At 60.7% G+C, this 25,031-nt stretch overlaps 4 protein-coding genes across 4 annotated transcripts; all 4 read right to left on the bottom strand.

The window, feature by feature from the left end:
• Window positions 1-222: 222 nt before the first annotated feature.
• On the bottom strand, window positions 223-5,706 carry LINJ_07_1040 (conserved hypothetical protein; the record flags this gene model as incomplete). The annotated part of the gene is made up of 1 exon (XM_001463269.1): window positions 223-5,706. One exon carries the CDS (start codon window positions 5,704-5,706, stop codon window positions 223-225), a length of 5,484 nt encoding a protein of 1,827 aa, XP_001463306.1.
• Window positions 5,707-9,329: 3,623 nt separating this feature from the next.
• Window positions 9,330-10,220, bottom strand: LINJ_07_1030 (putative protein kinase; the record flags this gene model as incomplete). The annotated part of the gene is made up of 1 exon (XM_001463268.1): window positions 9,330-10,220. One exon carries the CDS (start codon window positions 10,218-10,220, stop codon window positions 9,330-9,332), a length of 891 nt encoding a protein of 296 aa, XP_001463305.1.
• Window positions 10,221-13,638: 3,418 nt separating this feature from the next.
• LINJ_07_1020 (splicing factor ptsr1-like protein) lies at window positions 13,639-14,766 on the bottom strand (the record flags this gene model as incomplete). Its single annotated transcript, XM_001463267.1, has 1 exon — window positions 13,639-14,766. One exon carries the CDS (start codon window positions 14,764-14,766, stop codon window positions 13,639-13,641), a length of 1,128 nt encoding a protein of 375 aa, XP_001463304.1.
• A 1,218-nt stretch (window positions 14,767-15,984) lies between these two features.
• LINJ_07_1010 (hypothetical protein, unknown function) lies at window positions 15,985-20,412 on the bottom strand (the record flags this gene model as incomplete). The annotated part of the gene is made up of 1 exon (XM_001463266.1): window positions 15,985-20,412. The coding sequence occupies one exon, from the start codon at window positions 20,410-20,412 to the stop codon at window positions 15,985-15,987; it is 4,428 nt and encodes a 1,475-aa protein (XP_001463303.1).
• Window positions 20,413-25,031: the final 4,619 nt, after the last annotated feature.

Genomic DNA, 25,031 nt, shown 5'->3' with positions numbered 1-25,031 from the left:
ATGGTGAAGAGAGGGGGGGAGATGCCTCACCGTCGTGTCAGGGTCCAGCACCCCCGACGTGGCGAGGAGATCCGCGATGATGGCAACCCGAAAAGAAGACGAAGCAGGTTGGCGGCAGGAGAGCAAATCCAAGACGTCCGCATGACGCCGTCACCGAGCATGCGCGCATTGCGGTGAGGATAGAGGAACGAGGGAGGGAAGGGGAGAGGGAAAAGAGGAGCGTCACCGCGAATCCGGTGGTGCTGTAGAGGCTGCGGAGACCTCGTAGGAGGAGTCGGCGGCGAACGTTTCGGTACGATCGCGATGGCCTGCATGAAAGGGGCTGCCCGCGGAGTGAACATCGTCCGCTTCGCGGATCTGATGCGCGTGTCGCTGCTTGCGGCACCGCCGACGATGCCGCAGCTGCCGTTTCCGGCCATCCCCTCCGCCAGCGCCCTCCTCGTCCGCCGCGCCGTCCTCGTCTGATTCACGTATAGTTGGGGTGCGCGACGGATCGGGCGGCATGGCTGGCTGAGACAGCCGCGCTGCGTCCGCGCTGGATGCAGACGGCGCGGCAGCTGATGCCTTTGTGGCTGCCGTTTTCTGCCGCTCTTCTTCTTCGCCCAGCATGAGCCATAGTACTTCTAAGTTGGCGCGGACTGCCTCGATGGCCTCCCTCCGCGCCTCCTCTCTGCTCCGAACGGCAAACAGCACACTGGACGTGCTCAGCGCGGCGCCGAAGCGCCGCCTCAGCCGCAGCCACTCGTGCTGCGTGATGGTCATCGCCATGTTCAGCATGATCATCATGAACATGAGGACGAAGGATACGACGAGGACGCTGGCGAAGAAGGCGGTCACGGCATACGGCGTGTCCGATGCCACGTCCCGGGTGGCAAGCAGCGAGTCGCCATAGGCGGTGAAGTACAAGCCCATGCTGGCACTGCTGAGGGTGTCGAAGTGCCCGTTCGAGTGCGCCCCAAAGGCGATCACACAGAAAAAGGCGAAGCCCAGAAAGAGCGGTGACACACACACGCCGAATAGGAACAGCTTCGGCAAGACGTGAATGGAGGCCATGACAGGAAAGTAGAACGTGGGGAAGAAGCGGAGGTAGCTCAGCAGCAGCACGCACGACATGAGCGCGGCGACGCCGAGCAGTACACTTGTCCACGCGTAGTAGGCGCCGGTCTGCGCCACCTCAATGAACGGCAGCAGCGGAGCCAGCAGCAGCGCACTGTAGCTCAGCGTGAAGGCGGCTGCAATGATGGCGACCCGGTGCCAGCCGGCTCCCATGGACTGTTGGAGGTGATGTCGCCACGCGGTGCGCACGTCGACGTAGCTGCGCTCTGCGATGCGCTCTGCCAGCTGCGGGGTCAAGGGTGCGTGGAGAGGGGGCAGAAACGATGAGTGGGAGGCTACAGCCGACACGGGAGTGCCACTGGGGTTGATGGAGAAGCGCAGCGGCAAGGATGCGGGCGCGCCGCCGGCTTTCATGTCACTACCGTCGTCGGATCTTGGGTAGTGCCCCGGTGTGCGTGGAACTGGCGTATTCGGAAAGGAGCCACGCTGCGACGGCGTAGGCGTGCCAAGCAGTTGAGCCAGACGCCCCAAAAGGAACCGCCGCAGGGCGCTAGGGATCCAAGTGTGAGGGCCAACGCTTGAGTCGAAGCCGCGCTGGTGACTCTCGGCACCGTTGCGCAGAGTAAAGAACGATGCTGCCTCCTCACAAGGCCAGCTCGGGAGCACAGAGGCGTCTCCCGCCCCCTCTTGCGAAGCACAACGACTGCGCGAGTAGCTGCCTTGAGCCTGTGAAGCGATGATGCTGAGCGAGGTGTCTAACATCAGCGACGGCGGCAGCACCGCCTCCGAGTGGCTGCCTGGTGTACCAGCGTGATCGTCGTCGTCATGGCGACTCTCCATGGTCCCGTAGTTCGACGGCTTCACCCCTGATGGGTAAATGTTGGCCGGCGCACGTGCGGCCGCTCTGTCAGTCGCCTTCGCGTACCCCGCGATTCGCCCGCTCTGTGGTGGACGACTTGGACGGCCGAACGGCAGGCTAACAGGCATCCCCCACTCGTATACGGTCGTCTTCGTGTTCAGAATCGCAGGCTGCAGCAAGGCGGTAGAGGTCGGGAGCGTCCATGCCTTAGATGCGCAATGCTCCGCGCCGCCATCGATGGGCGCGTGCTGCAGCTGTCGTGCGAGGAACGCTGCGCGCTCTCGACCCAGTCGACGCTTATACTGAGCGATGCGCTGCAGCGCGCGCAGCTCTAACACAATCTTGAGCACGGCCAGCGCGCCCAGCAGCACTGTCATGAGATGCGGCGTCCAGAAGTTGCTTAATAGCCCCAGCGGCCACACGCGCGTGTTCACGTGCAGCTGCGTCTCTACGAGTCCGCCTGGGTGCACCGTGATGTCCTTCACGACGTGCCACCGGAAGACAGCCGACGCGCGAGCAGCAAAGGCCGACTTCAGTCGCCCTGTCAAAGAGGAGGCGCTTCGGAATTCGAGATTACCGACGCTGAACGCGTCGGCACCGCCCGCCACCTTTTTCGCATCAGAGCCACCCATACTGGCCGCTGCTGCAGCGGTGCTGACAAGGTTGTCCACCTCGTCCGTCTCGTGCCGCAGCGTCACCTCCAACTGAATGCGACGCACGTTGTCCATGAGGGAAAACTCTGGCACAATGTGCGTCGGTATCCCAGCCGCAGCGGCCGCCTCGCCACCGATGATCGTGGTCGTCTGCGTGGACGCACAGGGACGGTAATAGCGACCCGACAGATCGTCGTACCGGGGCATGCATACGACAGAGAGGGCAACGTCCACCTCTGTCAAAGAACCGCCTCTGGCACTGTCGGGGAGCGCAGCCGCGTCAGTAGCGGACGCGCCCTCGAGCTCAGTGGGTCGGCAGGCGGCGTCGTCCGTTGTGCGCTCGGTGGCGCGGTGCCGTTCCTGCCTTCGCGCAAGACGGTGTAGTCGCGCCGCCTCTTTGTGCTTGGCGAATGGGCCAAGCGGGTGGTCAGCGTCAACAGAGAACGTCAGCCACCGGTGCTCGAGGTTCTCAACATCAGCCACTGCCTCCTCGCCGCTCAGCCGGCGAACCGGCGCGGCGGTCTCCAGCGGAGACAGCTTCACTCGTTTGTGTTGGGCCCCCTCCCGGCGAGAGTACACATCCACCTCCACCCGCATCAGGACGGGCGCGATGACCGAGACGGGGATGTACGGCGGCAGCAGCTCCCCTGAGTTTCTCAACGCAGAAGCGGCGGTTGGTGTGGCTGATCGGGCGCAGGGCCCAGCAGCCGAGGTGGAGTCACTGAACGGACTGGGCGATGCCGCTGCCCGCGCATCCCACAGCAACGACGACCTCCAGTCTGCCGAACCACGTCGCCGCCACCACCATTGCCCCTCTATTGCCATGCTGTTACCTTCGCCTCCATCGGCTACGCTGCTAGTGCGCTCGATACCTGTCCCGCACCGGCTCGTTGGGTTGGCGTTGTTGTAGCGGTATTTCATTTCACTGGAGGACGTGTTCGTCAAGTTGTAGTACACCTGCACGTAGTGCTCGATCGACGCATAGAGGTTCTCCATCCACTCCGTCGGCGCTGAAACGATGTCGCCCTGGTCCTTGCTGAAGTAGGCATCGTCGCCCATGAAGTGCTTCGTAATCGCCAGCCGCATCGCTTCATTCGCGCAGGCCAGTGGAAGCTGATACCAGGTCACGTGCACCAGCAGCAGGATGCAGAGTAAGACGCTGGTCATCAGCTTCCACGGGAAGCGGCCATCACGGCGCAGTTTGCGACAGGGGCTCGAGAAGAAGTCCTCCGTGAGGAGACGGCGCCGCAGCTCAGCCACATCACTGAGCCCTATGTCGAAACTTTCACACAGGCCCGGCGCAGCTGCGTCACCTGCAACGCGAGAATGACGCTGATTGTGCTCAGCATAAGCCGTCTGTGTCGCTACCTCCGCTGCTGCCCATGAACCCCTCGCGCCACGCAGAGGTACGGCGTCAGTCACAGTGGAGAGGTGCGTCGATGACGTTGGTGGCATTCCAAGAGGACGAGCATCGCCGCACATCGCCGGAGTCTGCTGTCCAGGATCTGAGCTGTGCGACAGGGCGGCGGCGGAGTCAACACCATCTCTGTGAGCATCATCGTCGTTCCCAGCAACGGCGTCACCGCCTACACCGGGGTGCGGTTGCTCTGATGGGAAGCACTGCTGCCTCGCACGGCTGCCCTGTGCCGACGGCGGGCTCCGCTGCGAGGTGGACAGCGATAACTGCCGCGACTTTGACGGGCGGTGTTGGGGTGTGGTGAGGCTCCGGGCAGCACCGCGCAGATCCATCGAGGTCGTTGCGGACGACGTGGAGGAGTCCAAAAGAGCGAGAAGCCCTCGCCCGATCGCCGCTGTCGTTGTGCAAGCTGTGGTCGCCGCCAAGTCCTCCCCGGACCCGGTAGTGGTGGCGGCAGCCATGGGGGCGGCATGACTGAGACTGCACCTCGTGCGGCGCTGGCCGCTGCCGCCTCCGCCACCCCTGCTGCCCGTTGAGAAGTCGGAGGAGGACGAGGATGGGCAACTGGTTGCACCAGCGGGGGCGGTCGGCGAGGCCCCAAACGGGGGGGCCAGCACGAAGGGCTGACCAGCAATTTCGGAGCGTAGCGAGCGGGCGAGCTGCGCCACTTCCTCGTCGATCTCCCACGCGTCGAGGCGTGGGTCACCACCCCCGCCGAGCGCGGTGTAGCGGCGAGGAGAGCCGGCAGACGCTGATCCAGCTGCCCCTGCCGACGACGCCGACGCCACTCGAGCTCTGCCAATCGAGGGCGACGTGGCAAGGACCACCTCAGACTGCGAAGCCGTTCCAGACGTCACACAACAGGACGCGGTTGTCATAGAACTTGCGGTGACGTCGTCGCCGGGCGCCTGCGACGGGCGCCGTCGATGCGGCTTTGGCCGACATCCATCAGCAGATAAGCCGGCCACTGATGAGGCCATGAGCGATGATGAAGGCTGTGGCAGTGAAGCAGCAGTGTGAAATGACAGTGGCAGTTCAGAGGAGCCAGCGGCGCGCCTGGTGAGCCCGGCAGGCTGGTGCGACTGCGGATATGTGTGCGTAGTGGGAACGGGTATCGGAAGAAGGGGCAGTGCTGTGGGCAGCAGCTGCTGTGAGTGCTGTCGTCGCCGCTGAGGGCGCTGCTGCGTCGGCAGCCACTCTGCGGGCCTTGACTCTGGTGCGCCAGAGCAGTCCGCGAGGGATGACGCGGATCGCTCCGTCGTGGCCTCATCTGCCGTTCGCAAACACCATGAGCTGCCAGCGTCAGTATTCGCTACGCCGGGAGCTGGGTCCGCGGCAGTGGAGTGGGCGACCGGCACGCACAGTGATTCCCCTTCTCCGTCTGCGCCCACGCTGCCAGCGCCGGTGGTGGCGGTCGTCGTAAGCGCGTTGTCTGCCCGGACAGGTGGCCCTGGTGCAACATTTTCCTCACCCCGTGATCGAGCGTTCCATGACACCACGAGGGGAACGGCATGAGGCTCCGGCACGGCTGATGCAGAAAGCACATTGACGACTGGTGTGGCGAGCGCGCTGGGCTGCGCCGTCGCGAGCCCGGCTGCGAGCGGTTCCAGCGTAGATGCCTCGGAGCGCAGCGGTGTATTGCTATCAGTGTATGTGCACGATCCACGCGAAGAGGCCGCCGACGATCCGGACGACGACGAAAAGGCGGATTGACGAAGCATGGCCACCTCCCCTTCAGATGATTAGCTCCTTCTGCAGCTATTCTTGGAGGATGAGAAGTGAAGGGATGGACTCCGACTTTACTAACCTGCACCTGCACGCAGAGGGTCGGGAAGGCAGGGCGCCCAGTCGTGTGTGTGTGGGGGAGGGGGGGGGGAGCGGCAGGTATGGCGGGATGCTTCGGTAGAAGGAAGATTAGAGGCGGTGGGCAGCAGCAGCGCGCCATCAAAGGAGAGAGGGATCACACGTGTGCGCGAAACCGTCTTCTGTTTTCGTTTTCTTTGGCGGACGCATGAGTGTCTGTGTCTGAGTGCTTGCGTGCGCCTCGCACGGGGAATGGTAACGCAGACAGAGACGGAAGACGAGGCAGGCGTTGGACGGGGGGAGGAGAGACGCCAGTGGTGGTGGGGCAGCACAATCGCTCGCATGAGAGCGTCCCTCTCTCGCTACACACAATGATAGACAGACACAAACTGCACAGCCAGTTGTCCTCCGTGAAGCAGCCGCAGTCACAGGGATCACTGAGACGGTGCAGTAGCCAGGGAGGGAGGGAGGGGCTACGCGTTCGTGAAGATGTGGTACGGCAGGGAAGAACAGGGAACAGCGCGTCTACAAGCTCCGTTTAAGGCGTGAGTGTGCTCCCTCTTTCGAAAACTCACACTTTCCCGTCAGCCCGCGTCGAACGCACTCGGTGCCCGACCGCCACACTCCCCGAGAAAAGCCATGGAGTCTGGTATCCTCCTCCTCCCCTCCTCCCCTACCTCCATGCCTCCCCGACGCGCACGCGCACGCGCACAAATGTGCATACGTCCCTCTCACTCTCACCACGACGCCCGTGGATGGTGAGCGTGCAACACTCGCTTGCTTCATATATATATATATATATGTGCGTTGTTCTGGTGCTTGGGTGGGGTTTGGGGGGAGGGGTCGGCGGCTTCAGGATGGCAATGGTATTTGGAGAGGCTCATGAACATGAAAACAAAACCAACAAGAGACAGAGGCACAGAGCCAGCCAGTGCAACAGACAGACATACAGGCAGCGAAGGTACACACACAGAGAATCAAACCTGCATCAGCCCACAGCGACAGCAACCGAAGACGTCGAGGGGAAACGTCTCAATGGTGGCTTCAACATCATCAAGAAAGAAGCGAACACACACACACACGTACATGAGAGAGGCGAGGCTGGAAAGTAAGAGAGACAGAAACGAAAACGAAAACGAAGAACGACCCTCTGCCATGATGGTCGTCATCCATCACAAAGCAGCGACAAGAACTACCACCATCATCACCCACACATACCAGGGATAGGCAAAACAGGCACGCATACACAACAGAAACATACAGGCATAAAACAGGTGTAGCGTGTTGCAGCGCAGCTGGCCGACATCACTTTAACCCTCTCGCCTCTCGCACCTATCCACCTTTTTCGTTTTTTTGTACTGTTACGTCCTCTCCATTGCTTGCGTTGCTTTCTCATGCATTGGCTCCATCCTCTGGATGTGCACCTCGCCGGTCATGCCCCCCTCCTCCTTCCACCCCCTCTCCTCTCCTACGCCTTGCATGCCGTTCTCGCTCTCTTCCTTCGCGCACACGCGAAGACCTGCACAACGGCCATTATCATCAGCTAACACGACAACGAATATATATATAGAAACAAGAAAGGCGAGAGAGGGGGGGGGGGGCAGAGACCCAGAGCTGAGTAGCTCCGCAACAGACGGAAAAGATGAATGACGTTACCACCACCACCACCCAATGCAAACAAACAACGGAACAAAAAAGGAAAACAAAACGAACCAGCGCAAAGACAAAACGAGGCGGAGGGGGTGGAGAGGCGGAGGGGAGGGGTGGAGAGGCGGAGGACGTAAACAAGTAGACACAAACGCATAAGAGGGTACATGAGAGAGAGGGAGAGGGTGGGGTGGGGTGGGGAAGACACTAGGAGAGGAAAGAGAGGAAAGGGCGGAGAGGGTTGTTGCCGGTCGTGGTCGAGGTGTGAAGCCCGCTAAGACACCAAATAAGGAAAACGCAAGGAGGAGCTTACAACCAAGGAGGGAGAGAGCGAGACAAGACGCACATGCACGCACCCAGGAAGAAGAGGAAAGGATTGCACATCGAATCAACATCAACAGTCGCTACTCAAACAACAGGACGACGAATCACATAACGCCATACAGCGATAAAGACGAGCCAGAAAGCATCGCTTAGCGTTGTTCATCACCGCGAGAGAGGAGCGGGCACCGGCCGTAGCCAAATGAAAAGAAAAGATTGAGAAGAAGCGCACGCGCACGCGCGAAGTGCAACTCGCACTCTCTTCCTGTCCCCTTTATCGTACTTCTGCTCCTTGAGGGGACGGAAGGAGGTGTGCGTGTGGAGGGCACACGTCTTGTGCCGTCCCTTCCTCTCTCTTCCGCTGCATAGCCTCGGGCAAAACACCGGTCATCGTGGCAAACACGAAGGGAACAGCGCCCAGAGTCAACGACAAAAAGCAAGGATCTACCCGCACACAGGCACACACGCAGGTAAGCGGTACATAAGATCGTGCAGCGCAGAGCGAGAGGGATGCAGAGAGAAACAAAAATAAAAATAAAAAGACAGAGTAAGAGAGATGAGCATTGAAGTTGGTTGGGAGGGAGGGCCGATGTCCACCATCCGCGCCACAACCCTTCATCTTCAATCTATCGCTTGGCGCGCGCTCTCGCTCACATTTCCTCTGGCCTCCTCACTACGGCGCACACTCTCACACAGGGCAAGCGACAATACGGAGAAGGCGAGCCGAAGAAGCACAAGGACATTCGCATCCTTTTCGAGCGGGCAAGAGCGAAGGAGGCACGCAGGATGGCGGCAAAGCCTTCTGGCACCCGTTTCCCACGCCGTCCTCAGCGTATCGGTTCATCTTCGCTTTTCTGTTTTCTGGCGCGCCTCTGTGTGCACACACACACACGAGCTCGCCCCTCCCTCCGGCAGCGCTTCACTACGGCAACCGACTTTGCCATAAAGAGCTGCCTTCCCCCCCCGCCCTGAGCGCCAATGAGGCACGTTAACAGCTTGCGCAAGACACACTGAAAGACACGCACACATGCGCACACACACACACAAATATAAGTGAAAACATAAAGAGGAGGGAAGGGGGGGAAGCATATATATTTATTTATATATGTATCTATACATGTATATAGACAAGTGCGTGCGTGGGTTTGCCCATGTATGTGTGTGCCGTGATGTAGTTGGTTTCAGCGTGTTCCTCAACACAAAAAATAAAACGAAAACAACACGGAAATGATTGGCCATGATAAGAACATCACCGAAAACATGTAAGGAGGCAAACACCTGCGCCTGTGGTGCCGCTGCGCGGTATGTGCGACTCCGCGCTCTTGATGAGCCAGCACCGCGTCTATGTCTTTTCCGCTCTCCCTCTCCTCGCACGCTCCGGGGGGGGGGGTCGCACTCACTGCCTTTTTTCGCGGTTTGCAGTCTCTCTCTCTCTGTCGCGCGCGCCTTCCTTTCGTCCTCGTTTCCAGGAGCCGAGGACATCGGTGCCTGCAGCCCACGTATGTAGAACGGTGGCAAGGGAGAGGGGAGGGGAGGGGGATCTCGCTTGTGCGTGTGCGCCTGTGCCACTGGTTTACATATTACGAATCGCATTGCTGATCTGAGCCGTGTTTGGCGAGGAATGGCTCTCGCCCCGCGTCAGCATCGCCGGGTTCCAGTCCACGCAGAACCAAGGATGCGCGATCACGTCGTCTAAGGATATGCGCTCCTGTGGGTCGACCGTCAGCATGCGTGAAATCAAGTCGCGCGCGTCGGCGCTAAAGTGACGCGCCATGCGAAACTCACCGCGCTCGATCTTCGTAAAGAGCGCGTTCACGTTCTCGTCGTCGAACGGTAAGTAGCCAGCCATCATGACGAACAACACCACACCGCAGCTCCAGATGTCTGCCTTGAGACCATCATAGCCCTGCTCCTTCAGCACCTCCGGGGCAACATAATTTGGCGTGCCGCACACCGTCTGCAGCATTGTGCCGCCGCTCACGCTCGTGCGCTGCAGGTTGCTCAGACCAAAGTCGGAAATCTTCAGCGTGTCGTTCGCATCTAGCAGCAGGTTCTCCGGCTTCAAGTCACGATGAGCAATGCCCTGGCGGTGGCAGTAGTTGATGCCACAGATGAGCTGGTGGAAGTAGTGCCGCGCCGTCGGCTCATCGAAGCGCTTCGCGCTGGCGATCTTCTCGAACAGCTCACCGCCCGTCACGAGCTCCAGCACCAGGTAGATGTGGTGGCTCGTCTGCATGACCTCATGCAGCTCAATAATGTTTGGCTGGCGCAGCATCTTCATGACGGCAATCTCGCGCTTCAGCTGCTCCTCCATGCGCTCCCGCACGAGCTGCTCCTTGTCAATCACCTTGATGGCCCATTCCTTACCAGTCTCCGTGTCGCGCGCGATCTTGACCTTCGAGAAGTTGCCAGTACCTAGTGTACGGCCCAGCTCGTACTTGCCGAGACGCTTTGGGGCACCCATGGCGACGACGTGGTGGGCGTCGGTGGGAGATAGATCGAGGGGGGGGGGGGTGGAGGAGAAAGGCGGGAGGGGAGAGAGCCGTGCCGTGATGTGCTGCTGTGTGTGCTGTGGACGTGGAAAGGGAAAGGAAGAAAAAGATACGAGCGACAACGCTTTACGGTGTGAGTGGGGGGAGTGAAGGGGGTACGGACGATGTAAGCTGTGACTCGCAGCCTCTGGAACAGAAAGAGCCTCTGGAACAGGGAGTCATATCGTCAGTGGATAGAATGTGGGGCAGGTCGAGGAGGATGGAGATGAGGTTCGTGATGATGATGATAACGATGAGGGCCTGCACATCCTCTTCGAGGTGTCCCTTCGCCCTTCTCTGTTCCGTGTTGTGTCCGTTGGCTCGGCTTATCGGATCCGGTTGTCCACACGCCTCGCCGCTAGCATGCACCTCCACTTGTGGTGATGTGCATACGTGCCTGGGCGCGTGTGGTGGTGTCGCCTTGCTGTTGTTGTTCTCTCCTCCGCTAAGCGTGGAGGGATTGAAGAATGGCGCACCTCACGGTAAAAGAGCGTCGTAGGTGGGAAGCATCCCGTCATCTATGTTTCCCCCTCTTGGGTTTCCCAATCTCCGTGGGGTGAGGAAGAGCGATAATGGGGGTCGCTCACACGCTGCTGGGCCTTGCGCAGGCGGGCAAGTGGCCGCCGTCCAGAAAACGCGTCGTGCCGTCTCCTGAGGGCCCAGGGGCACGGCCGCGATGTGTGCGCTCTCATGATCCAGCAGCCCACCCCCTCCTTGCCTGCATGACCTCTGGCGTCTATCCGGTCCTCTGCTCGCACAGCATGGCAACTGCAACGCACACGCACGCCCCTCTCGCTCCGCGCACTCTCTCCTCTTCTTCCTGCAGACGACACGCCAGCTCAACGGAACGAGTGTTTTAGGCTCATCGCTTCACCAGTCACCACCCCGACAGAGACCGCCACCGTCAAGCATGTTGGGTGCACCGAATCCGGCAGCAGGCGAATTCAGACGCCGTCTTGCACGGCTTCAGGGGGTGAAGGGCGGACTAGGCAGCAGAGGCACTAGCGGGACGAAGATCCTGGCAGCCCTCTCCGCGCCGAGGAGCAGAGCCAGCCGCAAGAACCCTCAAAAAACTCGGAAGACCGGGCTGCCTGTCGGGTGGTCCGGTGATCGGCCGTACCAGAGACGATAATGCGGTGCTCACAGGGGTGGAAGCTTGCCAGGCGGGAAGACGACGCGCGACGGGGCTGCATTTTCTTCTGCTAGAGTGCACGCCAACGCGCCTTCATTGCCCTGATGACGCGCATGATGCGCACAATGAGAATGAGCAAAGCCGACTCACTGTCGTAAGGAGCTTTCCTGTGTAGAGGCGGAAAAAAAAAACGGTTCTTCCTTATCCGACTCAGGGGGTCCCCTCACACTACCCCGCAGCTGCGCCGGGCCGCGGCGCTCGGGCTAGAACGCATGGAAGTGCTGATAGTGGGGAGTTCGAGGCCGCAGCGCCACAGAAGAAAGACGTGTGTCGAGCGATAAGCCGATGGGATGGCACGCGTACGAGTGCAGTGGAGAGAGCAAGTCGCTAGCCAACGCATGAGCGGCAGCAAGGAGCGCACGTTTTTCTCCTCTCAACCAGCTCCCTCCACACTTCGGCGAGGAGCGAAAATAGGAGTGTGCAACCACTCCTTTACATCACGACTATGCCGCTGCAATACCCTTCCAGTCTTCCGCCACCACCCTCCAGGAAGGCAAGATGGAGTACATACATATCACAGACGCCTCCCACCGAAATACAGGCCACCATTCAAGGATTGCCAGCGCTGGCCTGCCCTCAACGATAATGGCACCACGGGGAAGTCCGCGATCGATCCATTCTTTTCTTTTTCTTCGCTCAGCCTGACATCCTATACCACGAACAAGTCAACACATATATGCGCATACAGCTACACTCCATCAACCTCTGTCGCACTACGGCTGAATCCTGGTCGTGGAGGACAAGCCGTTCCGCCGTCGAGGCCATGCGTCCCACCGGCTCTGCTTGTCTCTCCCCGTCCCTTCTCATAAATGCCCCGTCATCGGCGCCAGACCGACACTCCCGTGGACTGCACGCCTGGATCCAGGCGGGCCGCGCCCAGGGTCCTGCCCCAGGGCGGTGGCGGCTGTCGTGCAGGTAATAGGGGGTGGTCCAGGTGCATGCCGCATGCGCTCGAGGAGGAAGTCCGCCAGCCTCAGGCCAGGGCCCTCAGAGGCCCCCCGCCTGCACGCCGTGCTTCGCCCTCGGTCGCCTCCAGCCGCAGCATTCCATAATGTGGTGTGGAGACTCTCCACAGCGGAGTCTGGAGAACTCCGTGGTGCCGTACGCGGCGCTCTCGTCATGTTTTCGGCATCTGTGCTGCGCCAGCCCACCCAGCCGGATGCAGGAGACGCCGCACATGTCGCGCGCATGCGCTGTGGAGTTGGTCGGTGTGCATCTCTTTGCGCCGTTCTCGTCCATCGCTCGTGCTCTTCGGGCTGCTGCACGCCTTTCTCGGATGTGATGCACCATGCCAGCTATGCTATGCAGCGTCTGCGCGCAGTGCTCGCATTTTCGGATCTTCGGGTCTGCCCCAGGACGGCGTTGCTGCCTGGGGGGATCGCTGTCATCGTCCTCCATTTCCGTCGATGTCGCGGGGGGCGCGCCCGGATGGCTCGCCCGCATGTGCCGCGACACATGGGGCGCCGCCATGAGTCTGTGGCAGCAGGGGCATTCCGTTTTCTCCTGAGCCCGCAGGCCTTTGGCAGGAGCGAGCATGTCAAGCAGAAGAGGCCCGCGGAGAGACTTGTGCCTGCGCACAAAGAACTCATGAGGCCTGTCCTTCTAAAGGGGCACACCGATAGACACCCAACGGGGTGGGGAAGGGGGGAGAGCCCATGCAGCGCGAGTGAGATATGCGTAGCGCGATCAGAGCGTGAAAACAGAAAAAGAAATGATCATAGATATGTAGAAAACTTTAAAGAGACAAAAGAGAGGGGAAAGATGGCAGTGCCGCAGCGCAAGACCGGCAGGACACACGACAAGAGAGACGCGAGAGGAGAGGTGAGGAGAAGAGGGGAGGGGAGGGGCGACACCAACCGCGGTTCGACACCAACCGCGGCTTCAACGTGCACACACACACGAAAGGAAAACAAAAGGAAAAAAAAAACGAAAAGGAAAAACGAATAAAAACAGGCGAAGAGACGGAGATGCGAGGGGTTGGGGCACCGAACGATACGGCCACAATCTGCAGTGGCCCACGCCTCATGTCATTGCTGGCGTTAGGCCTAACCTCACCCAGTCTCCCCTCCACTTCACCTCCATTTTTTTTCCTGCCTGGTCTCGTGTCGCTTGAAAACCTCGCCTTGCTTGCATGTCCAAGGCGAGGTTTGCGGAGGCTATCAACGACGTGTGCGGCGCTCGTCGCCGCGGCGCTCGCGACGGTCACCGCCGCGTTCGGTACGGCCACGACGGCGGTCGCTGCCATGGTAGCCTCCGCGCCGGCTGCGGCGGTCGCGAGAGTCCTCAGAGTCGGGAGAGTAGCTGCGGCGACCGCGGCTGTGCGAGCGGCTGCGGGATGAGTAGGAAGAGGTACTGCGCGACGACGGCGTGTAACTGCGACGCGAGCGGTGGTGACGGCGGCGACCCTCGCGGCTGTCGCTGCGGCGGCGATGGTGGTGCGAGTCGCGTTCGTGACGGTCACCTCCGCGGCGAGGAGCATCGCGAACGCGCTGCGGCGAGCGCTCACGCTTGCGGACCAAGGTGCTGATCTGCACCAGCACGCGCACCTCGCCAATCATCATGTTGTTCAGCGCTGCCACCACCCGCCTCGTATCCTCGGCGGTGGGCACATCGGCGTACATGCAGTAGCCACGGCGCTCGAAACGCAGAACCGGGCAGATGGCCTCAATCTTGCTGCGAATGGCCTCGTTGGGGATGTCCTTGCCGGCAGGGCCGAGGTTCACAAAAACCTGACGGCCTTCGTTCACGTAGTTGCCTTCTTCCCCCTGCTTGGTGCCGCGCGCCTCCTGGCGCTTGCGCTTGTTCTCCTTCGCCTCGGCCATGGTCTGCTTGCTCATCTGCACCGCCAGACGGAACTTGCCCTTGTAGTCGTGGTTGTCCAGCTGTGCGATCAGGTGGCGCGCCTCCTCTACTGTCGTCGTATCCGCGAACGCGCAGCGGCCGCGAAGGCGAACATCCTTCACGTTCGCCGGGTCCATCGCCTTCGACTTGAGGTATTCCGTCAACTCCGTCAAGGTCACGGTACGGCCAGCGGGACCCATGCCAATGAAGATCGACGCCACCTCCTTCTCCGGCGCATGCGGCTGTCCCGCATCGTCGGCCGGGGTCTCCGCAGCAGCAGGTACGGCTGCAGGCTCGGCAACGGTGGCCGATGCCGCGGTGGGTTCCGGCAGCCGCATCGAGTTGGAGCTGCTGCGGCTGCCACTGCGGCTGCCAGAAGCACTGCGCGACGCGCTTCGAGTGGCGACGCCTCTCTGGCTGCCGCTGCGACTGAGCGACTGTGACATGCGCGGAGCGACGTAACGTTGGCAGAGAGAAAACAAAAAGAAAAGGTTAAGACAGGAAGCGCGGGAGCGGCGATGGACGGCAATTATAAAGGATAACCAAGAACGAACAACAACAAGCGGAAGCACGGCACTTGCTTGTGTAGTAAGATACAGGTGGTGTGTATGTGTGTGTGTATGCGGAGAAGAGGTGCAGGTGGCGGCGATGATGCGCGCGTGAGGCAGGCCGTGTATATATGTATATATATGTATATGTGTGTGTGTGTGTGTGTGTCCAGCGGAAGGGAGGGATGAGTGGAGGACGAGCAGTGGCCACAAGAGAAGCCTGAGGGACGGCAGGATACTTGGACGGACGGACGGTGGTCGTGGGTGGGGGGAGGGGGAAGGGGGAGGAGGGCTGCACTCGCCGAATGGCACCACTACAGCTGGACTGATTGCCAACGCCCAGCGAAAAAAAAAACGCGCCCGCACACACGAAGACGCGGTCGTCACCGTATGCATGTGCGGCTGAATGCGTGCTCTTGCCGCCGTCGTGAAGCGACGACAACGGGAGAGAGGCGAAACGATGAGGGTGGGGAAGGGAGGGGGGGTCGCACAGCGTGGTCCTGATACATCCCGACACGGAGTAGGTCCCTGCGTGCTCCATCTGCGCAGCCTGAGTTTTCGCACGGATCCGTTCGTCGTTGTCTTTCATTTCTTCTTTTCTGTTGCTGGCGGCTGCTGTCGTCTTTCGGAATGAAGACAGCAAGAGGGAGAGAGAGACGCATGCGCACGCGCAGAGGTACAGTCGGCTGGCGTGCATGGTGATGGTCGCTCTGCCTTTCGAGCATCTCGCTCGCCTTGAAAGCGCGTGCTGTGCACATTGTGGACGCCGAGATTCCGGAGGATCGATGCGGTGCTGCTTCGCGTGTACCACTAGCGATGTCAACAAGGCATGCAAGAGAGAACCCCGAAGGTGACACAGAGGGCAGGAACGAGGGGGAAAGAGGGGGAAGGGGAGGGGGGAAGGGGGGAGGAGGGGAGGAGGGGAGGAGGGTCACATGGAAGCGGCACGAGTAGCCGCAGCAGTACGACAACGGTGAGAGAACGATGAGAGCAGCGATGTGGGCGGTTGTACTGCTTGACGGTACGCCTCCATCGCCGTCCAGACTCTTCACTGTCGTCTCTCCTCCTCTCCGTGCGCGGCGCACGCGCAGGACAACGAAGGCAAGCGGAGCGTCTCTAGTATCCGTACTGCGCCTTGTGCGAGGCAGACGGCGTCGGCATCATCAGCATAACGTTAGTGCCAGGCGTAGATGACTTCGCGAGCGACGCCGCCGCCGCCGAGGTGGCCTCACCTAAAGCACTCCGATCACCCGCGGCGGTGATGATCATGGGTTGCTGTTGCTGTTGTGGTGATAGCTGGGCTTGCGGGGAGACGGGCATACACACACCGGGGTGATTGCTCGGTTGAAGAGATGCAGCCTCAGTGCGGCCGTCTGCCCCCGCGGAGCCGTCGCTGGCAAGAGCGTCTCTGTCCACAAAGTGCACATCACGGCACGGCTGGCCACGGTTCACGTAGGCCTCTGCTGAGGAGGCCGACACCATGCGGTAGAGGCATCCGTCAATCGTGACCATGGTTGTCTGTGCCGGCAGCAGAGACTGCTGATACCGTAGCTGCTGCTGTTGCTGGTGTTGGTGGTGATGGCTATGATGGTGCTGCGCGTGCTGCAGCTGTTGCTGCTGCTGCGCTTGTTGCAGCTGCACTTGCCGAAGCTCGTTTTCGAGCCGCTGGCGATGCTGCTCGAGCTGCAGCGTGATCAGATCCTGCTTCCGCCGCCACTCCGCCTCCTCACCCGCACAGCTTGCAGTGGATTGATCCTTTGCTGGTGCGCCTTGATGATGAAAGTGCTGCTGTTGCGGAGGCGGCGGCAAGGGATGCCGCTGCGGCGGCGGGCGCGGTCGCTGTTGCTGTGGATGTTGCTGCTGTAGAGCTCCGAGGCAGTACTGCTGCACCCCGGCCTCAGTGTACGAGAATGGAGACGGCACTGCGATGACAGCTGCCGTGATGGTGCCGTCGCCGCCCGTGACAGGGATCGTCACGACGACAGAGTCGTCGGCAGCGGCGTGGAGACGGCCGCCGAGGGGGGAGTGCAGTGTCGAGGGCGGAGGAGAAAGCCCTTGCATGTAGAGCTGCTGGTGCTGCTGCGACGGCTGCAGCTGTGGCGGCTGTCGCTGTGGCAGCGGTGGCGCCCCAGCTGGGCCCTGCTTGGACGGTGAAGAGACGGTGTCTGGCCAGGCGGGCTTCGCAGCCTGTGCAAAAAGGTCCGCGCGCGATGCGAGGCGACTGTTGCCGGCCGGCTCCTGCCGAAACAGCGCTTGCGTCGAGATGCACTTGGCGGCGCCGCTGCCGTTTGCTGAGCCGAGTGCTGTCAGTGGGCTGTATGATGCGGAGGACGCAGGGGCCGAAAGCGCAGGCTGTGATGCCGACTGCGTAAAGTGGGCAGCATAGCCACTGTTGCTGGCGACTGTGGCATCCGCGCCGAGGCCACTGTCGTGCGGCTTGAGCCCCGTGGGGAGGTGTGCGAAGGTGCTGGAGTTGCCCAGAGCGTTGTTGCTCGGCCCTATCAGTTCCGCTGCTACCGCACCTCCTTGAGAGCCGGTCGCTGCGGTGCCGCTGCCGTTCGCAGGCACGGCAATCTGCGCATTGCTGCCGTCTGCCTTGACGCTGCTCGGTGGCAGCGTGAGAGTGTTCGTCGCGCTCAGCCCAATATTTCGGTCAGAATCGACGAGCTTCGGTTGCACTCTCGAGAGAGGCGACATGGCGGCGCCGTTGCTAGACGATGTTGAAACCGGAGCTGCGTTGAGGTTCGGGTGGTCGGCGCCACCCGCGGACGAGGTGATGCTGATGTCCTCGCGTGTTGGGAACGTTGGCAGCTGGAGGGGCCGGCCACAACCATTCGCGCTGCTGCTGCTGCTGCTGCTGGGGTGGCTGCCAAGCCGCTGCGCAAGCTCACCGGCGGAGGCGCCGTGGGAGTTTCGGACGAGAAGCGGCGCTACAGAGGCCGTGGGCGGTTGACTGCCACGACCCGCAGGCGCTGCCGCACCGCCGCTACCGCTGACTGTTGCCGACGATGCACCAGTCGCAGCAGCTGAACGGGCGGCCGGAAGAGGCGGTGCTTCGGCACTCGCGCTGCCAGCAGTGGCCACTGCGGGGGCCACCGAGGCACGGGTCTCGGCGTGGTTCACCGCAGCGTCGTCGCGGCTCTGTCCTGCGTTGAGGCTCGTCGGCACATCCTTCTCTGATGCCGCAGAGCTGGCAGTCGTGTTGGACGCCTGGGTGCCGGAACGCTCTGAGCTGCTGAAGGGGGTCGCCGCGGTGCCCTTCTCATCCTTGGGACGAACCGCCTCACCCGCCAGCCGCCCCGCGCTCTCTGGCTGAGAGCCGGGGTAACGCATAGAGTGCAGTGGGTTGTTGCGGCAGAAGAGAGCAGAGTAGTTGCTGGCGGTGACGTAGTTGCCAGTGAGCGCCGAGCTGGTGGCGGTCGACGGCGGTGGCGGAGGCGGTGGCGGTGGTGGCGGCAGTGAGTGCTGAGGCAGCTGCACCTGTGGTGCTTGTACGCCGTCAGGGGTGAGCAAGATCAGCCGGCCATGCGGAGTGGCGGCGTAGATCTTGCCAGACATCATGGCCGCTGAAGGAGACGACGCAGACACTCCAAGCTGCTGTTGCTGCGACTGTTGAGACTGTGTCTGCGGTAGCGGATGCTGAAGATGGGATTGCTGCTGCGCTTGCGTGAGCGGCTGTGGCTGGAGGTGTGGTGGCAAGTTGGGGAGCCTTGGGCCACCCTGAAACGACATCATCGACGAGGCCTGTACACGCTGCTGCTGCGGCAGCGGCGGTGGTGGGGGTGGTGTCAGCGGCGGCGGCGCTGGCGGTTGCTCTTGCTGCTGCTGCTGTGTGCCTTTATGCTGAAGACACTCCTGTTGGCTATTCGTGGGATATGGCTCTTGTAAACCCTCGAGCTGCAGTGCCGGAATTTCGTGTTGATGCGGATGCCGGCCGTGTCTGAGCTGCGTCACAGACGAACCTGAGAGAAGCTGACGGGGATACTGCTGATAGTGGTGGCCTGAACTGGCTGGCTCTTCCTTGGACGACGACGAGCGCTCAGAGGAGAAACGGCCGCTCTGCAGCGTTGTCGACGTCGAGGACGATGAGGCCGTCGTTGACGTTGCCGAGGACATCGCGGTCGCCGTCGCCGTCGCCGCACCGCTGCCGATGTCTCGGCTTGGGTCCATGTGAAAGGGGGTACGACTTGCGGCCTCGGTGGAGATCTGCACGGCAGCGATTTCGCCAGAGCCGCTTCTGCCACCCATCGAACGGGCACCGGGGGTTGGAAGTGGGATGCGTAGACCGCCGGCGTGGATGCTCGCCTCTGCGCGGGGGCTCGCGCCGCAGGCCGTGCCGCCAACGCCGTTTGCCGAGGGCTGGCGCTGTTGCTCAAAGAGCGTCGCACGTGACGCCGCAGCATTGAGCGGGTGCACCGTAGCCGGAGCTCTTTGCTGCTGCGGCTCGTGGTGCTGCGGCAGCGGCTGCTCGGAAGACTGCTGGGATGTCAGTTGCGCGGCCTTCTGGGCGGGTGCCTGGGGAGACTGTGGGAGCGATGAAGGTGGCTTCGAGCGAAAACCCTTCGCGTCGCCACCGCTTGCACTGGTGAGAGGCACACTTACCTTGGACACGGATGACTGGCCAATGCTGATGGCAGCGAGCTGCTCCACGACCGACACGGGCGAAGAAGAGCAACGGATCGTTTTTATCTCCCCTTGCCGAGCTGCAGCAGCCGACCGAGGAGCAGGGGGTGTAGCAGCGCTAGTGATGTGAATTATGCGATCATCGTCGCCGCTCCGACGCGCACCGGCAGCCTCGCTGGCGGCGCCGCCCCGCAGCTGCACTGTTAAGAAGCGATGCTGTTGCGGCTGCGGCTGCGGCTGCGGCTGCGGCTGAAGTGTCTGCCGTAAAGCGGCCGCTAAGTTGTCTTGCGCTGTCTCACTGACGAGCTCATCCTCCTCGATGCTGACGAGCTGGCGCTTGATGCTCTCCTTGATGATATCAAAAGCTTCATCGTCTCCGTCATCGCTGTCGCGAAAGGTGGTGGGCATCGTTGAATGCGGCGGCTCCACCGCCAACGACGCGGCTGTGTACTTGAAGGTGCCAACGCTAGTGCCGCCCCCAATGTCGCCGTTGGGGCGCTCTGAGTGACTGCTGAGGTCTGCCGGCACGGCCGACGACTTCTGCGACGGTATGCGCTTACCCTCGCTGCTGAGCGCCACCAGTCCAGCTGGCGTGGTCGCAGCACTGGGGGCGCGTGTGCCCTTGTATGCGGCGTTGCTGGTGCCACGCATGTTGTTCGCCACCGTCACCGACGACCACAAGGTGGAAGAAGTCAACGGCGACGTTGTGGAAGCGGCAGCGGCGGCGGCGCCTCGATCATCACGGGAGTCGCCCCAGAACGACGCGACCGGCATGGTCGCTGCCGTCGTGGAGCGCAGTGAGGCGTCTCTGACACCGCCGAGCGGCACCACGGGGGTGGAGGCGCTCGAGTCAGAGCCCCACACGCGCCACTCGAACGCGGTGGTCGACTCGTCCACCGCATCGGACGAAATGGTGTACATGGCGCGGCCCTCTCGGGTGCGTTAGGAAAGAAAGGAAGAGCCAGAGATCAGCAGGAGGCGGAGGGGGAGAGCAAAGACCCGCGCAGATGCAGACACGCGCGCGCCTTGTAGCAAAACCGTTCGCAAGTGCGCAAGAGAGAAGTCGAGACGGAGACCGAGAGAGAGGCGACGAGGAACGGCGTTCGGGCAGGTGAAGGAAGGGAAAGGGGGAGGGGGGCCGCAAGCGCCGAGAGAAGCACGTTAAGATGGCCCAGACACACAATACACACAATAGGCACGAGCAGAAAGAATGAAGAGCGAGGAAGGCGAGCGCACTTTAAGCGGCTTTTTAAAGGCTCGTTGTGGAGCAACAGAGGGGGAGGGCGGGTTATACCTCACTGCTGACTTGCGCACTGGGTGACGACGCTGCCGCCGCTGCGGACTTTCACAGAAGCGAGAGCGAGAGAGGGGCAGGGAGAGAAACAGATAGACAAGGACAGAAAAGTGATGGTGCTACAAAGACAACCCCGCAGAGATGATGAGGCGGGGGATGTCGAGTGGGAGGGGGGCGTGTATGTGCCCGAGGGCGTGTGCGTCGGGTGTGTGTGTGTGTGTAGATGTCCGTGTGCGTGGGCGTGGGCGTGGTTCGGAGGATCGTTGGCAACTCAACACTGAAAAGGCGAGGAAAAACAGAGAGACACACACACACAGGCAGAGCAGCCGGCGAACGAGAGCAGGCGACAACCAATAGCGAGAACAAGACGGGAGGGCGGAAGAGACAACCACGCACAGGCACACGCACAAGTGCAGAGAGAAGAGAAAGAATAACAGATCCTGCAGATGAGATGGCCCGAACAACGAGAGCACACACACCACACGCGCACGCCGTTGTGTCTTCTGGCAGACCCAAGCCAGTAAAGAAGAAGGAAGAGCAACAACCGAAGGGACAAGAAGAGAGGAGGAGGAAGCCCAAGTTACGGACAGACACAGACACACGCAGACAGACGCAGACAGAAGAGATCGCGCGGTGGAGGGGGGAGGGCAGGGCAGGGCGTCAACGGGCACGACACAGAAACAAGAGAAGACCGAGAAGACAGGCAGACTGAGACAGACAGAAGGGAAAACAAAAAGCAAGTGGTTCGTACGCAGGCGCTGTCACGGTGACACACACAGGCACAGACAACACGCAGCGATACTTGCGCAAGAGACGTAAAAGAGAGAGGGAGAGAGGGAGAACAAGATGGCACGGACAATGGAAATCGGCCCAGGTAAGCGAAGCAGACGAAGAAGTCCTGAGGAGATGGTAGTGGAGAGAGGCAGAGGGGGAAGAGAGCGCAGAGACGGCGCGTATTGGTACGTGTGTGTGTGGTGGGGAAGGGGGAAGGGGGAAGGGGTATGCGTAGAGAGGGAGGAGGCAAGAAGAAACGGTAGACGGGGCCACTGTAACAGATGCAGACATACAACACAACGGGCAGCGGCACACAACAAAAAACGCACAAGAAGGCGAAGAAACAAGGGAGAGCGAGGGAGGTGGGGGCGGAGGCGGTAAAGGATGGCTGGGAAAGGGCAACGGAGGAGGCGAGAATGTGATATAATAAAGCGCTGCGCTTGACTGGATGCGTTTCAGTACAGCGGAGCTCACGTTTTGCGGAGGGAAAGGAAAGATTCCACACGAACACGCGCGCGCTCACAAAACAGACAGAGAGAGTCTGTGTAAAGATATCAAACAACAACACGAGAAAACACTCAAGGAAGCAAGCGAAGAAAAACAGAAAAAGGAGGAGGGAGGAGGAGGAGGAGGGGAAGGAGGGGATGGAGACGAAGCCCTTGCAAACAGAAAAGCTGACAGACAGACACAAGTGGAAGCACGGGGGCTGGCAGAGGGTGCGTCCGCCCCTGTATAGCAAATGCGTCTATGCGTCCCTTTCACGAAATTGCACACGTGGACCCACGAGTCGACTTCACAACAACAAATCCAAAAAAAAACGAGAAGAGAGAACGTGCGCGTGGGCGACTGCACTGCAACTGAGAGACGTTACGCAACCAGAGGACAGCGAAACAGACAAGAGCTCTTTAAACCCACGGAAAGATGTCACGAAGTGCGCGGGAGAGAGAGAAAGAGCGAAGGTGACCCTCCCCCGTAGGCGGAGATGCTCCAGCCTTGCTCGGAAGCAATGGAGGCTCAATGAAGTGGGAAGAGTGGGGACGGAGAAGCGACGCACGACACAGTGAAGCCTGCCCAAGTAACAGAGATAGAAAGCGACAGGTGCGCGCGCACGCGCAGAGAGGAAAAAAAAAAGAGGAAGGAAGGCAGGGAGGGAGGAACCGCAGTGGGAGAGAGAAGAGCCGCGCAGAGAGTGGCTGGCAGACGGTCAGGAGATCGTTGCACCCGAGCCAAGCCGTAAGACAGCGAGCAGCGCCAAAGAAACGCGTACTCACGCGCACACGAGGAGAGCGCCAGGGCCAGAAAGACCGCCCAGCGGCACAGGCGTCTATACTGGACGAATGAAAAGCGAGCGAGAGAGAGAGGCACGACACGGATAGGAAGGCTGCACGGAAACCAGAATCGACGAAACGGAAGAGGGGAGGAGGGGGGAGGGGCGGGGAAAAGCAAAACAAGCCCACTGCGGATCTACGCGTGCGAGAAGAGGTAGACAGAGAAAGGAAAGGGGAGGGGGTGGCGAGAAAGGGGGAAAAAGGTGGTGGAGATGATCTGCTCCGCTCAGGCAGAGTCCTCAAGCACACACGCTTGCTGACCTTGCTGCTGCTGTTCCTCGTCACCGCACGAGCGGAGAGCGGAGAAGGAGCGAGAGTGAAATAAAGAGAGGGGCGTCACTGTCCTTGCATGGACTTCTATCGATGAATGCCAACGACTCTGAGGGGGGAGATGGAAACAAGAAGAAGGGCGCGGGGAAGCGATGGAGAGAAAAAGACAGAGGCAGGGGTTGAGGGGAGGAGGCCGTGGGAAACAAGAAATCGAGGAAGAAACTAACGGAGGGAGGGGGGAAGGGGCAAGACGCAGACCCACAGCCACCACCACAAACACAACCACAGCAGCAACGCCCACACAACTACCCGATCGCAAGCCCAACCAGAGACAGAGAGAGGCCCACAAAGACAACGCGCACGCCGAGGAGAAAAGGGAAAACACAAACGGTTGCCTCTCTCGTGGGTGTGTGTATAGAGTGCAACGGCAGCTCGCGCACACAACCACACAAGGAGGGCGGAGACGCACCGCTGCGGCAGATGACCCGGCCGACGGAAGAATGGCAACCACAGAAAACACGAACAAGGGGAAAAAGACAGGGAGGAGGGGGAGGAGGAGGGCACAGGACTGAGATCAAGGGGAGAGGAGAGGGTGATCTCTCCGCTGAAAGCTGCGCGCACGTGTAGCAGCAGATCCCTTGTAAAGACGGAATTTCTGTGCACGAGCCGGCCGCGAAACAACAAGGCGAAGAAGGATGCACGACGTGATTGTCGTAACGGAAGGGGTGTCCGGAGGGAGGGGAGGGAGGGCTGTGAAGATAAAGACTAAAGGAGCGGCGGAGTAGACGAGGAGTAAAGCAGCGCAGGTGCAGCACTCGTACAGCACACGAGATCTAGGGGAGAGAGAAAGAGCGCGATAGGCGACGAAGGCCGGCGACTCGCACGAAGAATCGCGGAAGGGGAGGAAAGGGCGGCGCAACGGCAACCGTGAGACTAGGAAGGGAAAGCGAAAAAAAAATGGAAATCTAACTTGTATAAGAAGCCTGTGAAGTATCTGTAGGACGCGCGAGCCCCGAGCGCCTCTTTTGTGATTCTTTCAGCTGCGCCTTTCCTGTTCTCCCGTTCGCTCGGGATGAGCTGGCCGCGCGTATGGTTGCGTATGCGTTCGCGAGCGTATCGGCGCCGGAGAACGTGTGTACACGTATGTATAGGTAAGCTGTGGTTGACGAGAGGCAGGGAGTGGAGAGAAAGCGGGAGGGGGCGCGCAAGATCAAAATCTTAAAACAAATTTAGCGGCAAGTTTTTGTGTGTATGTGTGTGCGCGTGTGTTTTTGCGCGCACGCACGAGCGCGGCAGTGCGAGGAGGCACAGCAGCAGCAAGAGTAGGAGGGAGATGGAGAGAGAGAGATGAGGGAGGCGCACCCCCGGCCTTTGCGCGTGTTCTCGGGAAGACGACGACGCCTCACAGCAACAGGAAAAAGCAAAAACAAAGGACGACGACAAGAAGAGTGGAAGAGAGAAGAGGGAGGGCGAGAAGGGAGGGATAGAGCGCACGCGCACGCACACAGGGAGAGAGAGAAGAAAGGAGGTTTGATGACAAAAACAAACAACGAAAGGGCGAGTAGCGATGGCGACGGTGACGGCAATGTCTAGCGAGATGACCGATTCGAAAACAGTGACGAAGAGTGAGAGAGAGAGGAAGAAGAAAATTCAGAAGACGAGCAAGACACAGGAAAAACGGGCGGAGGGAGGAAGAGAGGGAGACACACACACACACAAGAACAACAAAAAGGTGAGGGAGTTGAGAACAAATTTCACAAGAGGAAAAGGAAGGAAGGACGGGAGAGAGAGAGAGGGGGGAGAGAGTGAGAGAGGGGGGAGAGAGTGAGAGAGGGGGGAGAGAGTGAGAGAGGGGGGAGAGAGTGAGAGAGTGA

This window comes from Leishmania infantum, chromosome 7 (assembly GCF_000002875.2).
Source record: "Leishmania infantum JPCM5 genome chromosome 7".
In the NCBI taxonomy this organism is placed as follows: domain Eukaryota; phylum Euglenozoa; class Kinetoplastea; order Trypanosomatida; family Trypanosomatidae; genus Leishmania; species Leishmania infantum.
Note: the sequence above shows the minus strand (reverse complement) of the source record. Positions and strands in the feature narration are given on the sequence as shown.